The 14,034-nt window shown below is 48.4% G+C and overlaps 1 protein-coding gene across 1 annotated transcript; it reads right to left on the reverse strand.

Moving 5' to 3' along the window:
* Positions 1-625: 625 nt before the first annotated feature.
* Positions 626-9,476, reverse strand: Zbtb2 (zinc finger and BTB domain containing 2). The gene is made up of 2 exons (XM_059272389.1): positions 9,025-9,476; positions 626-3,494 (listed from the first exon to the last, which is right to left on the reverse strand). The coding sequence occupies exons 1-2, from the start codon at positions 9,195-9,197 to the stop codon at positions 2,123-2,125; spliced, it is 1,545 nt and encodes a 514-aa protein (XP_059128372.1). The 5' UTR covers positions 9,198-9,476; the 3' UTR covers positions 626-2,122.
* Positions 9,477-14,034: the final 4,558 nt, after the last annotated feature.

Below are 14,034 nucleotides of genomic sequence, written 5' to 3' on the forward strand. Positions count from 1 at the left end.
AGCACAGCACAGCACAGCACAGCTTTTTAACGCACAACCCTTCCCAAGGCTGTTTCATTTCCATAGAGATTCAAATATAACAAAAGGATGGGATGGATAGCCTCCTCGGTGCTGAGGAATCTAGGTTCATCTTGTGCTTTGTTATTGTTAGGCAGGACCTCCTGATCTCTTCATCTTTGTAAAGGCGGTGGGTTGGACGACATCTACCTGCACTGTCAGCCTTAGCCTGTTCCTGGCATCTTCTGGAGCTCATAGGAGTCTCACACATTCATGACCCAGTGTAATCATAAACTTCTCTACTTCATTGGTGTGAACAATGGCACCATGTTTGGGGGAGCTTCCCGAGGTCTATCTGACAGGCATACATCCAGCTAGAATGACTCTTTGTTTTTGTTTTTCTGAGACAAGCTTTCTCTATTTAACAGTCCTGGCTGCCCTGGAACTTGCTCTGTAGACCAGGCTGGAATTGAACTCAGAGATCTGCCTGCCTCTGCCTTCTGAGCGCTGGGATTAAAGGCGTGCACCACCACCTGGCCTTAAAATGACTCTTGATGCAAGATTTCCACATGCCCCCTTTCTGTGTTCTTTGGGTAGGCAAATACACAAGAGAAAAATCACATGCCCATTTAATTAAATGTTTATTCAATGAAAGGATGTATAAAAACTTACAAATCTGAGAACTCAACTATACATAGAAGAGGATGATGGGATATTCAGTTTCTAACATACACGTACGGTATCGCTATGCACTAGCCCCGCCCCTTGCCCCGTAGTCCTCACTTCTGGCTCCCGTTGCATCCTGTGAGACCATTTTCTTATCGGCCCAAGGAAAGATTAATGAACAACTTTCAATGTTGTTAGGCCAGTGGGGGAAATTTCAGGTGTTAAAAAAAAATTGGAGGATACACATCAAAATCAATTGTTTCTCCTCCAAGAAGAAATTAGATTATTATTAATATTTTTGTCATCCTGATTTCTCTTTGTTATTTTTGATGCTTTAGTAGATGTCACCGGTGAACTATGGGCATTGCATTTTAACAAGGTCTCTCTACGTAGCCCAGGCTGGCCTCATACTCCCAATTCTCCTGCCTTTACTCCCCGCCCTCCTCCCCTAGCACTGGGGTTATAGGTGGGCACCACCAAACCGGGCAGCATCAACTTTTACACTCATTAAAGCCACACTTTCTGCTCACAGCTTTCCTATAAGATGCGTACTTCTATAGTCCCGTCCTGGCAGCGTGCACACTGACTTTACAGGCAGCCGGCTGACTGACACACGCTCACCACTGGCAACTGCTAGGAAACGGCACGTCACTGCTGTTCAGAAAGACTCTAGAGAACCATGTTCTCAAAGCCGATTTTAAAACAAGCTTGTCGGAAACCAAAACCCGACATCTTCTTGTTCATCCTGGGAAGAGGCCAGCATCGGGTAAAGCGTGTGCATCAATTCTCCTGTGTGTAGCAAGTATCCGTGTGTTCGCTCACATACAAACTCACAGCCCGTCAGGTTTGATCCAAAAATGAAGATTGCCATCACATTATTACTCTTTTTGCATTTTGTTAAAGTCGACTTCTTAACTAGTGATTTTCCTTAACTGGACATAATCTCAAAGGATACATTCTGAAATCAGACACCTGGAGGGCTAATATTAAAAACATTTGCTTGGGTTTCAAGTTCCCCCACACCTTCTAGATTTGCATAGCAGAGCCCAGCTGTATCTCTAAGACGTGTGCTGTATTTTCTGACTTTGTTTCTTTGAGAAGGAAGACTTATTACCCAGGGACAGTCATAATTTTAGCTTACCAAATTATATTCTAGTTGTTTTATTATATACTCTTAATTATTTCCAAGTAGGTTTTTAAAATAATCTAAAACTTCTCAAAACCTATTTCTTTATAAGTACTACTGACCATTATCCTTCCAATATCCCCTGAATTAAAGTAAATGTAGTCCAGGTTTCTAATGCACAAAGCCTTGCGGAGATGGGGCTGGGAGAAAAAGGGGCCAGGGAGGGAGTGGGGCCCGTTTGTATCATGCCATGGTGAAACTGTCCCGAATTGGGGTGGGGGTTGGGGGGAGATTCTTTGTAAAAATGACAGTTTTTAAAAAGACAAGTAACATTCAGTCTAGTAACACAGTTTCCTGTTCCTTTTTGATGGAGGCTAACACGGGATGGTCAGAGTCAGTTACTTCCGAGTCCCCACCGCCCAGGAGGACTGACCGGCCCTCGTCCAGGGCAAACACGTCTGAGTTCTGGTTCTGGCAGGAGTGTTTGACCACCTCGTTGGGGGTGGAGAACGTCTTGTCGCACAGGTTGCACTTGTAGGGCTTATTGGCCTGCACCAGCATGTTGTCCATCTGGCTGCCTTCCTCGAAGGTGCAGAGCTCCAGCGTCTGCTTGTCCACCATGGTGTAGGTGTCGATGCTCTGGTTGAGGCACACGTGGCGCGCCGCCTGGTTGGCCCTGCAGAAGCTCTTGTCGCAGGTGCTGCACTTGAAGGGCTTGCCCGTGTGGATGTACATGTGCTCGCGCCAGTGGCTCTTCTGGATGAACTTGCGGCCGCAGATGGTGCACTCGTACTTGCGCCTCTTCACCTCCCTCTCCTGGTCCGCCTGCTCCAGGTTGTCAATGTCCGCGATGTCCGAGGGCGGCGGTGTCTCCGACTGTTGCTGCCCGTCGATGATGGGGGAGTCAGAGATGTGCTGCAGCTCGCTGTCGCTGATCATGCCCGCCTCGGGCACTTCCAGAGCCTCCTTGCCCAGGTCGGCCGCGTTGCTGCAAAGCGACAGGGGCCCGCGGCCCTCCCCGGGAGGGCCGGCCGTGAAGGGCACCCCCGTGTGGATCTGCAGGTGCTCGCGCAGGCTGCTGCGCAGCGTGAAGCGCCGGCCGCACAGATGGCAGGCATAGTACTTGGGGAAGCTCCCGTTCCTCTTCATGATGCTCGGCTTCACGTGGGCAATGGTGAGGGACGACGGCTGCTCGTCCGAGGAAGAGGCCTCCAGGTTGGTCTCCTCCCCAGGAGGAGGGGGAGGAACAGGCGTGGAGACAAGTTCGGGTGACAGTGAGGTCTGCAGGGGGTCGGCGGGAGTCATGTTTGTCCGGTTCACCTGTGCCAGGTTGGCAGTCAGCTGCGACAGCTGTGAGGTCTCGGGCACCGGCTCCTGGTTCATCCTGGACGCCTGAGGCCGAGGCTCCCGCCCAAGTTTCTCAGGCCCCATGTTCATCTTGGTGGCTTGTCTCAGCTGGTGGTCTGCGATCTGAATGCCGTACAAAGAGGAGGCCAGCGGGAAGACTTGCTCGGGATGGGAAAAGGTGCCTTGGCTGGCGAGGCTGGCTTCCTGGATGAGGGGGTATGCGTGCAGGAATTTGATCCCTTGCTCCAACCGCACGGGGTCGATCAGCTGTGGGGCCATCTTCCCGGTGTACATCAGGTGGAGCAGGTAGCTGAATATGTCAGGCTGTATGTCAGTGGGTTTCAGACGAACACATTCACTGAAAAACAGTAGAAAGCCATGAAGAAACACCAGCCTCGGATTAAATGGAAACAAAGCCTGGAGAACAACTAAGGCCCTTGGAAGAACACTTCCGTGGATCAGGCTGACCCAGCTTCAGTATGGACCCAGTTCAGAGCTCAGCAGCCCGTGGGAGGTAAGCAAAAGAATTTAATCTGATTAGAAAGCCTTGAAAGCTGTAAATTGACACATGCGTGGTTACTAGCATAACAACACATAAGAGCAGGGCACTCAAACTGTTGGAGGTCCACAGCTCTCTGAGGATGCGACCTCTCCAGCAAGGGGGCTGAGCGGTCACCTCCTCAGTGTCTGTCACTAGGTGGCACTGGAACGCAGTGTGGACAACAGTCTTCACCAATGATGTCGGCATCCCAGGGGTCCTGTGGTGTGCTTTACAGCCCTTCTACCAACTGCCCACAGTCAGTCCTTCACAGGTGCCAAGGAGGCCCATGGGTAGCACTCTGCTCACCTCAGGGTTGGTGAGTGGCAGGGCTGGGACTTGAACCTAGGCCTACTTAATTCCAAAGCCCCACGGAGATCCTTGCGAGCAATAAAACAGCTCTGTGGGGCAGATGCTAGGTTTCACTAGTCCCATCTGAATGGTGGCAAGCCATCCACACAGACGGCTGTCTACCTTTCAGACTGACATCACAAACAGCACCCTCCCCCACAAACAGCAATAGTGAAGAAGTGGGGACTCTCCTCAGACCATCGCTCCTGAAAGAAGTTCTAATGTATGCTGAGCCCAATGAGATACATGTCTCTGTAGTGCAGGAGGCATACAGTATCATCCATGGAGTGAATATATTCTATGCATTTTCAGAAACAGTTTCCTTGAATGCTTTGAAATTTACAGTAATTTTGATTATATAAACTCTTGACATTAAAGATCTTTTTGGCAGATTTAGCAATTACAATTATGTTCATTGTTTAAATCAATTATCTCACCATTCTAAAATTTTTACAGTATACTCAATCTTCCAAATTTACCATTTTATTTTGTTAAAATAAAAACAGATGGGCTAGGCATGATGTATAATCCCAGCACACAAGAGGACGAGGCAGGAGGATTATCTGAACTTCAAGGCTAGCCTAGCTACAGTGTGAGACACTGTCTAAGGAAAAAGAAGAAGTAGTGAAAGAAAAGAGGAAAAGCTAATGTGATTTTAAGATGGACTTCTGACAGGACATATATGAATAATTACTGGACAGGTATCCAGGTGTATTTCATGAAGACTTAAGACTCCATGCACTGGTCACATTTAACTACAAAACACCAAAGTCAAACAGCACAAGGCAGACACACAACCTAGCATCCACCTACAGCACAGAAGGAGCGGGAATTCCAGCCCGATAGTGTGTTCTTAAAAAAAAAAAGAGAGAGAGAGAGACACAGACTGCTAGATTGTTCATATCTTTAGTCTGTCCCTCTGAGACAAGATCTTCCTGTGCATCCTATGTAGATCAGGCTAGCCTGGAACTCACAGAGATCCACCTCCTACCTCCCGGTGCTGGAACTAAAAGTGTGTGCCACCCACCACTGGCATGATCAGGAGAGACCCAGGGAACTCGGAAACGCAGGCCTTCTGAGATGCGTATTTCTCAGGGAGATGAACGGGGTCCTCAAGAGAGGAGGGAAGTACAGGCGGGGCTTCCTTTCAGCACTCACAAAGGTCTGCCCAGCTGAGCCCCTTTCCACAAGGGCTTTGTAGTTTCTCACTGTGGTTGGACAGGTCACGCTGTTGATTGCTTGTAAGTGGTTACTGAGAGTAAGAAGCCTTTCCAGTTCTAAACAAGTTCCTGATGGCAAGAACAGGACGGAACTGGGGAGTCAACACTCTTCACTTCAGCCAGGCCTGGAGGGAGTGCTGGGAAACCCTCCCCTCCCAGAGGAAGCTGGGAGTCCCTTCCGTGACATTTCCGCTACTGAAATCCTGTACTCCTTTTATTCAGGACTTGTTGGACCATCCACTTGACATGACTGTTGCTTCCCCATCTTCTACAATACACCCAAGGAACTCCACCTAAGCTTTGATGGACAGACATCTGCCAGGTAGCTCACTTCTATGCAGGAGAAGGGCAAGGGAGTGTTAGTACAGCCACAGACACCACTGCACAGCTGCTCCCAGTAATTCCATGTTCAGTCTCCCCGCTAGGATTTTAGAAAAACTGTTTTAAATAATGCTTAACTTTTCTGTTTTTGAGACAGGGTCTCATTATATAGACCAGGATGGTCTTGAACTCACAGAGATCCACCTGCCACTGCCTCTGAAGTGCTGGATTAAAGGCACATGCCTCCATACTCAGCAGGTTATTCTTAGCATGAAGTTTTGTTTTTTGAGCGCTCGGTCTACAGAGAAAAGATAGAGACACCTAGTGGTAACTACAGGACATGAAATGTTCTAAAGCTGAAAAGATCCAGTCATGGGCTCAGTCTTTGGCTATTGGAACAAAGTGCCTCTCCAGGAGGCAGGAAGCGCTGGTTAAAAGTGGGCTGGTCTCTGCTCTGTTTGTGACAGCGAATTTGAATTCTGCATCTAGGGGTGTACAAGGACAGCCATCAGGTGGGTGTTTTCAGATACAAAGTATAATGTTTAAAAAAAAAAAAAAAAGGAAAGGCAAAGTGGGCACCTTTTGGTGGGTCCTGCCAAGGTATGCCACTAAGCAAACATGCCATGTGCAACAGAGGAGGTGCAGGAGGTTTACGGGGGAGGGGGAGGGTGGCAGAGAAAGAGCGAAAGCCATGTTGGAGTGGGGACGTGAGAGAGGCAGGAGGTCACAGAGAGACAGGACAGGGCAGAGACAAGAGGAAGAAGAGAGGCGAGGAGAGCGAGAGAGGAGCAGGAGGCAGAGGAGTGAGCTGGGCCTGGCGGGCACTTTTAAGGGGTGCACATGTGCACAGCTGACTGCGGAAAGGCCTGGCGACGGGTGATGACGTAACTGCCTCGGTGGCACAGGCAGGCTGCTGCCTCGGCAGAAGCCAACACAAAGATCACTTCCCTTCCTTAGACATTTGTTCACTGCCCTACATATAAAATAAGGGATGTTTCTTGCATCTAATTAAAACCCACTACATTGTCTTTTACACTTCAAAATTAAAGACATTTCTTTTCTTTTCTTTTTTTTTTTTGTTTTTATTTTTTGAGACAGGGTTTCTCTGTTTAGCCCTGGAACTCACTCTGTAGACCAGGCTGGTCTCAAACTCACAGAGATCCATCTGCCTCTGCCTCTGAGTGCTGGGATTAAAGGTGTGTACCTCCACTGCCTAGCTAGACATTTCTTTTTCAAGGTCATTCAATTCACTGTGTTGAGATTTTTTTTTTCCCCTTGAGACAGGGTTTCTCTGTGTAGCTTTGGTGCCTTTCCTGGAACTCACTCTGTAGCCCAGGCTGGCCTCCAACTCGGATCCACCTGCCTCTGCTTCTGCCTCTTGCATGCTAGGATTAAAGTCGTGTGCCACCGCCCAGCTACTGTGTTGAGATTAATGGCTGCAAATAACATCTTTAACATAATGATGATAAAGGATAAAGGATGCCCAGTATATAAGCCAATTTGTTTTCAGATAGGGTCTTGGCTGGTCTAGATCTGACAACTTCCTCGCCTCAGCCTCCAAGTGCTAAGATTACAGGAATGCATCGCTCGTCTTGCTTAAACGAAATGTTCTCACTGCTAGAAGACAGTAAGTAGCTCTTCCTCACAGCTAAGTCACCTCCTCCTGGCCCCTCTGCTCCTCCCGATGTTTATCAAGTGGCTATTAGAAGCACACACCTCAGGCATACCCTGTCCTGTCCCAGGACATCTGCAAAATTCACGGCTCAGCCACTCACTACAAGTGTGTGGGGGTGGGGTGGGGGGTGAGTGACAGCAATTTACAAGTGGGGGAGGGGTGAGCAGTGGTGTAGAGGAAACGCTGCTGTAAGCAGCACAACACAGCCATCCTTGAAGCTTCTGTCTACTTAACTAAGAAGGAGGCAAGGATTAGGGACATCAGGGAGTGGACAGGACACTCAGTTTGGTTCAGGTTAGGCAAAGAGAAGATGGTGTCCCAGAGATGCTCAGGTGACAAGGGTCAGTCACTCTTTAAGTGAGAGTCTCACTTCCAGGAGCCAGACTAAGGAGCTTAGACACCCATCTTGCTGTGCACAGGGATCTGCCCAGTTTGCCCTTGCCTGAGTTCTGGTCAAAGGCATGCCTCACCCAAGCAGTCTGTAGGAAAATTAATCTGACAGTGATGTGGGAAATGAATAGTTACAAGATAGGAAAGACAGAGCGCATGGGTCATGTATTGAAGAGATGACCTGGAGAGCGAAACGACATGATCTGAACTAGACCTGAAGTAGACCTGAAGCTTGGGCTACGTGAAGATAGAACACAGCAGGCAAGCCAGGGCTCTTCTGGGGGAGAGCCTTAGTTCAGCTCTATCCATGTCCAATGAGAAAATGAGGGGGGGGGGGCAGCCGGGGCAGGGCACTTAGGAACAGGGATCTGCAGACACAGAGATGGAGGCTGGAGCTGAAACCTGAAAGTTTCCACCGGAGAAGGCAAAGTCTGAGAAGATGAGCCACCCACCACAGTCAGTGTGCAAGGCCAGCAGCGGCTCAGGAGGCCCCAGGAGCAGCGCAGAGGAGAAGAATCAAGGGCGTTTAGTCACAGGTGAGGACCGCAGGAGAATAGGAGGGTGGCAGTGTTCGGGTGGAGAGGGGCCCTTTGGGACGTGACTGCAGCGGAGACAGAAAACCACAGTGCAAATGGACAGGAAGAGTGTGGGATGAGCAGACCCGCAGGCACAGGCGGCCCTTTTAAGAAGGTTCAAGGAACAGAGAAGAGGGCTGTATTCCAGGGGCTGCCAAGGTCAAGGAAGGTCTCCTGCCCAGACGAGGCGGGGAGGGGTAGGGGAGAGAAGAGCAATGTACAGAATAAAATGGAGAGATGGGAGGGAGCGAGGAAGAGAGGAGGGAGGGAGGGTGGGGGAGATTATTTTCTTTACATACCCAGAGATTTTTCTCTCTAAGAATCTCATTTAGGAGAAATCAGAGGAAAACAAAACAAAAAACCAGGAGAGCCAAGACAGAGATTTTTACATTAGAAAAGAGGGAAATGGAATTTGTGCCCTCCAGCTTCTCATTTGAAACTAAGTATTCAAAGTCAGGTATTCAGGGGCCTGGGCCTGGAGGAGCCGGAGGGCTTACTTACTGACTGGGGCCAGGGAGGTCTCCTGGCCGTAACTGCCATTCAAAGGTGATACACAGAAGGCAGCTTGGAAGGGAGGGGCTGCCTGGAGCCAGGTAGGTAGGGGGGGGACTCTGTGACTCTCAAGTACAAAGGGAAGAATTAAAAACCAAGAAAGACAGGGAACAGGGGGCTAACGAGGAGGTAGGGTGGGTACCTAGACCCTAGGGAGAGGTAGAGACCCATGGTCTGGATGAAGGCCAAGAGTGTGCTCAGTGGGAAGAGGGACCCAGAGTCAGGAGGTCTACAGCCATTAGATTATTATCAACCGCTTTAGTTACCTGGTCTGATGGACAAACAACATCTTAAAGTAATTGGAGAATGAAGCAAGAACTGATTTGTGTGCCTTGAAGTACACATCGCCGATGGCAACCGTGCAGTCACACAGGAACCCAAACTCTCGCTGAGCGTTTAACTGCTGCAGTAGAATAAGTCCATGGTTGGTCAAATCCATTTTTTACAAAATCTGCAAAGTAAACAATTTTGTTTTTAAGAAAGGTGTTCCACAAATAAGAATGTGTCCTAACGTCATAGTCATGTTCACAGCTCACACTTCATCAAGGCTAGCGTGTCAGACACTGTTAGACATGATACATACATCAACTCATTTATCATCCACAACAATCCTGGGAATAGGACCGGCCAGCACTCAGGTTTTCAGATGATGTCATCTAGGGTAACTCAGAGTGACTTGCTGAGGCTGGGGAATGAATCCGAGTAGTGTACCTCCAAGTATCAGTCCTAGGAAGATACATGTGGACCACCAAGTCCTTTAAAGATCCCCAATGCAAACACTATGATTCATGAGAATTGACCAATCTTCCACCGAGACAGAACCGTTTTAGTGCTGGGAGGAGTCACAGCAAGACTCCTCCTCACTACAGCCAGAGCCACAAAGGCTTGCATATCCATCAGCAACGGAGCCGGGCCTCCCTTTTGTGGAGGAGGAAATGGATTTTGAGATTTGTAAGTAAGAAGGCAGAGGAGTCGAAATTTAAATGTGAATGCACCTACTTCAAATCCTGTGCTTTCTATTATTCAGTCAGCCCAACCGGCGTCCTTGGGACCCCATCTGTTTACTGGGAGAAGCTGCTGGAACCTCCCAGGTTCATGAAAGCCCTAGATGGCTCTTTCCATAAGCACACCAGGAAAGCCCACCCCAGGGGTCAGCATTGCTTTCTCTGAGACTAGGAGCAAGGCCAAGAAGTGCGCCTTTCCCTCCAGCAGCACCCAGAGTGCCAGGCAGCAAACCAAAACAAGACGGAAATGAAAGTCTACACCCAGGACGAGAGGAAGCGAACCTGTAACGGAGAGTATCCAGGAATTTATTCAACAGCTTCTATAACTAATAAAGGAATTTAGTAAGGTGTAAAATGTATCAAAAACCAAAATCCCAAACTCTAACTATTGTATCATTCCATATACGAGGAATGAACATGGAAATGAAACACAGAACCATTACAATCCAAATAATGAAATACACAGGTAAATCTCACAAAACGTGTAGGGTTTACATATGGAAAAATACATATTGCTGAATCCCAAAGCCTCAGCAAGAATTCTTTCTGTAGACAGACAAGATTGTTTGGAAATGTGTGGAAGGCAGAAGTAGAAATGTGTGGAAGACAGAAAAAGTAGACTAAGGTTTTGGAAAAGGACGCAAAGGTGGGGAAATGGGTCCCTCCACTCAAGCCCAGATGTGAGCGGCACAGAATTCAAGACTGCTATCGGAAGAGAGCCTGGGACTGGAGCTCAAACACTGAGAGAAGCAGGGTGATGATCCAAGGGCAGCAGAGCCGCAGCAGCAGACAGCCGGGCCTCCAGAGGCCAGCACTTTCATGCACAAACTAAAAATGCACCACAGGCTTAAGTATAAAGCACACAACTATAAGAATTTTAGAAAAAAACAAACAAAAATCCCGGGGGTCTGCAAAAGGAGAAAGAGGTATGTCCGACTTGTGAAATTCCAAGTGTTGGCTCCGGGAACAGTCCACTAAGAGGATGGACAGGCAGCTAAGGACTAGGAGAAAACATCGGAAACTTCACAACTCCTCAGAGGGTCTGTACTTGCAACGTACAGGACTCTGAAAGTCAACAGTACAAAATAAACTGCAAAGTGATGCAAAGTGAGACATACTTGAAGAGGTCACCAAAGGGGAAAGACAGATGGTAAGTGGACAGACAGTGGTCAGTATTGCCAGCCCCCAGGGGAACAGAAACAGTGTCAGCCCACACTCATGGGGGGTGGGGCCCGAGGACGAAAAGGAACTGGCTTATGCTGCTGGTGAGCTCGTGAGATGGTACAGATAGCCTGGAGACTACATACAACCCAATGGCTGCTTAGATACATTTATTCCAATAAATAAAAATGCACTTTTACCCAAAACTGTACATTAATGTCTGTAGTGGTTTGACCAGAAACGACCCAGCTATGGTTTGGTTGTTGAAGTTAGGCTGTGGTAGGTACCACGTAGTCACTGGAAGAGATGAGTGAGCCACTGCCAACCTTGGTGGCAAACGCACTAATCCCAACCCTTCAAAGGCGGGATGGGAGGACTGAGAGTGTGAGGCCAGCCTGGGCTACAGTGAGACTTTTCCAGGATGAAAACAAAACAGAACAAAGGAACTATTGTAGACGGAAGAGACAAGAGTGAATTATGCTCAGTGAAAGCAGCAACCCACCAAAGTGTTTTGCTGTTTGAGTCCTTAATATATCCAGGAAATTTAGAGAAATGGAGAACAGACTTGCCGTGGTAAGCAGATATTGCTACACAAAGGGAACCTGACGGATACCTGTGGTGACGGAAATGTCCCCCAGAGGACTCGTCAATGTCAGTGTTTTAGTGGGGACACAGCCCAGCCCATACAGCGGCACCTAACTGATTGTAAAGGGCATGAAGAACGGCAAAACAAAGCATTTCTCAACAGAGCAGCCAAAGCTGGTTACGTTAGACATGTGGGAGATCTGAGGTGCTGTGTGGCCTGGCTTCACCGCAGCCCTGGTCTGGATTCATAGCACAAGCGCCGTGAATGCAATGCTGAAGTGCCTCTGCACAGCCGTGTGAGCCTTTGGAGGGTTGGGATTAGTGTGTTTGCCACCAAGGCCAGCAGTGGCTCATCTCTTCCAGTGACTGCGTGGTTCATTCAACAACTAAAGGGTAGCTTCATAACCACTCCATGTTATAAACTGCTTTTTTAGAGATGCACACGATGATTTCTGCTTTCACAGAAACACAGTGGTTTAATCAAGGAAAACATGATTTAGAGTGTTTTCCTGCCAAGCGGAGGTGGCGAACACCTTCAATCTCAGCACTCAGGAGGCAGAGGCAGGCAGACTTCTTGAGTTTGAGGCCAGCCTGGTCTACAATGCAAGTTCCAAAAGAGCCAGGGCTGCAGAGAAACCCTGTCCCAGGAGAAAAAAACAAAAATGTCACACTGGAGTAGATGTACTGATCAATTAAAACTTTTTATTTTTGGAGACGAAAACATTTTTCTCAGACAGAAAAAAAAAGACAAAATACCTAGAGCATTCCATGGGGTTCACCGGAGACGATTGCGAGGGGGGGCAGAGGGCTCTGGGGTCTCAAAAGAGCAGTTCTGGGTGCCCTGCTCAAGGGACAGAAGGGCCTTCTCTCTGCTGCACCCCCCCTCCTCCCCAGGGCACCCACATTATTCCATGAAGCTGAACTGACACAGGTCTGTCCTCCTTCCCACCACAGCCAGCCCCTGCCATCTGCTAGTCAAAACGGCTTAGCAAGGTCCTGAGCACCCACCCTTGGCAGGGAGGACTCCGGAGCCCGTGTGGTGCCTGGTGCCCTCTCAGTGCCCACCCTTCTTCCTCTGGAAATGGCTGGCTTTGCCCACTCGCTCCTGTGTCTTCCCCCTCTGGCGCTGCTCTGAAGTCAGCGTCCTGTCTGTGGTGGGTGTCCCTGTGGGGAGCCAGTCACTTCTGCCCTTAAACTCAACCTATGTCCCACCACCCACAACCCGGACTTGGAGCACGAACTTGGAGCACGGCACCACTCCCCGTCCACCCTTCGGCCAGCGCGCGCTCTCCTCAGCCTCGGCCTTCCCACCTCACTCTAGCTCTCTCTTCCCAGTCATTTCTGATGTCCCTTCCCACTCACCATAGGACAGAGTGATCATCACTCCAGAGGGCAAGCGTGTGACGGTTCTCGGTCCCTGGGCCACTCACGCTGCGCGTGTACATTGACGCTGATCCAGACTTTCTGACTGCGCACTTACTAAAAAATAAACCTGGACACGTGATGGTCCAGAGGCATAAGCTAATCCCAGCCCCCACAAAGATGGGGGTTTCCACATGTAAATATGTAGAAAGGACACAACCCCAGGATCCCTGCCAGAGGACGGACAGGAGGGACACACAGTCACTCCATCAGTGGGTCTCAACCTGTGAGTCCAGACCCCTTTGGGTTCGCTTAAGCCCTCCGGGAAACAGATATTTACATTATCATTCATAACTAGCAAAATTACAGTTATAAAGCAGCAAGGAAAATAATCTTATGGTTGGGGTCACCGCAACATGAGGAACTGCATTAAAGGGATGCCGCGTTAGGAAAGTTGGGAACCACTGCACTAGATGGAAAGTGATCTTTCCTTCTTTTCGTTTTTTTTTCTTTTTTGAGATAGGGTCTCATGTAGCCTAGACTGGCCTTGAACTCTGGATTCTCTGATCTCCACTTTTTTTTTTTAAATAAACACAGGGTTTCTCTATGTAGCTAGTCCTGGTTATCCTGGAACTTGCTCTGTAGACCAGGCTGGCTTCAAACTCACAGAGATCCACCTGCCTCTACCTCCCAAATGCTGGGGTTAAGGTGTGCAGCACTTCCCGATAGTCTCTACTTCTTAAGAGATTGGACTATAGGTGTGCACCACCATGCCTAGCTATGAAAAATAATTTTTCTAATGTAAACAAGGCATAACAAATAATATAATTTTATGACATTAAATGTCTACTTAATTTTTAAATTTTATTTATTTCTCAGACAGGTTCTTATGTAGTCCACACAGCCCTTGAAGCTATGATTTTTACCTAAGTGTGGCATTACTGGCATGTGACAATCACACATGATATAAAACTGTCAGTTTGGTGATCTTTACAAAGTGTCTAGCCTATTCTAAAATCCAAGCATTATCAAAAATCCTGTTTCATACACCCATTATCCTCACATTTGGGATGCTGAGTCAGGAACATTCTGTAATCAAGGCTGGCTTGGATTGCATAGCAAGATCCTATTTCTTTTTCTTTTCTTTTTTCTTTTTAACCAATA

This window comes from Peromyscus eremicus, chromosome 8b (genome assembly GCF_949786415.1).
Source record: "Peromyscus eremicus chromosome 8b, PerEre_H2_v1, whole genome shotgun sequence".
NCBI classification, from domain to species: Eukaryota; Metazoa; Chordata; class Mammalia; order Rodentia; family Cricetidae; genus Peromyscus; species Peromyscus eremicus.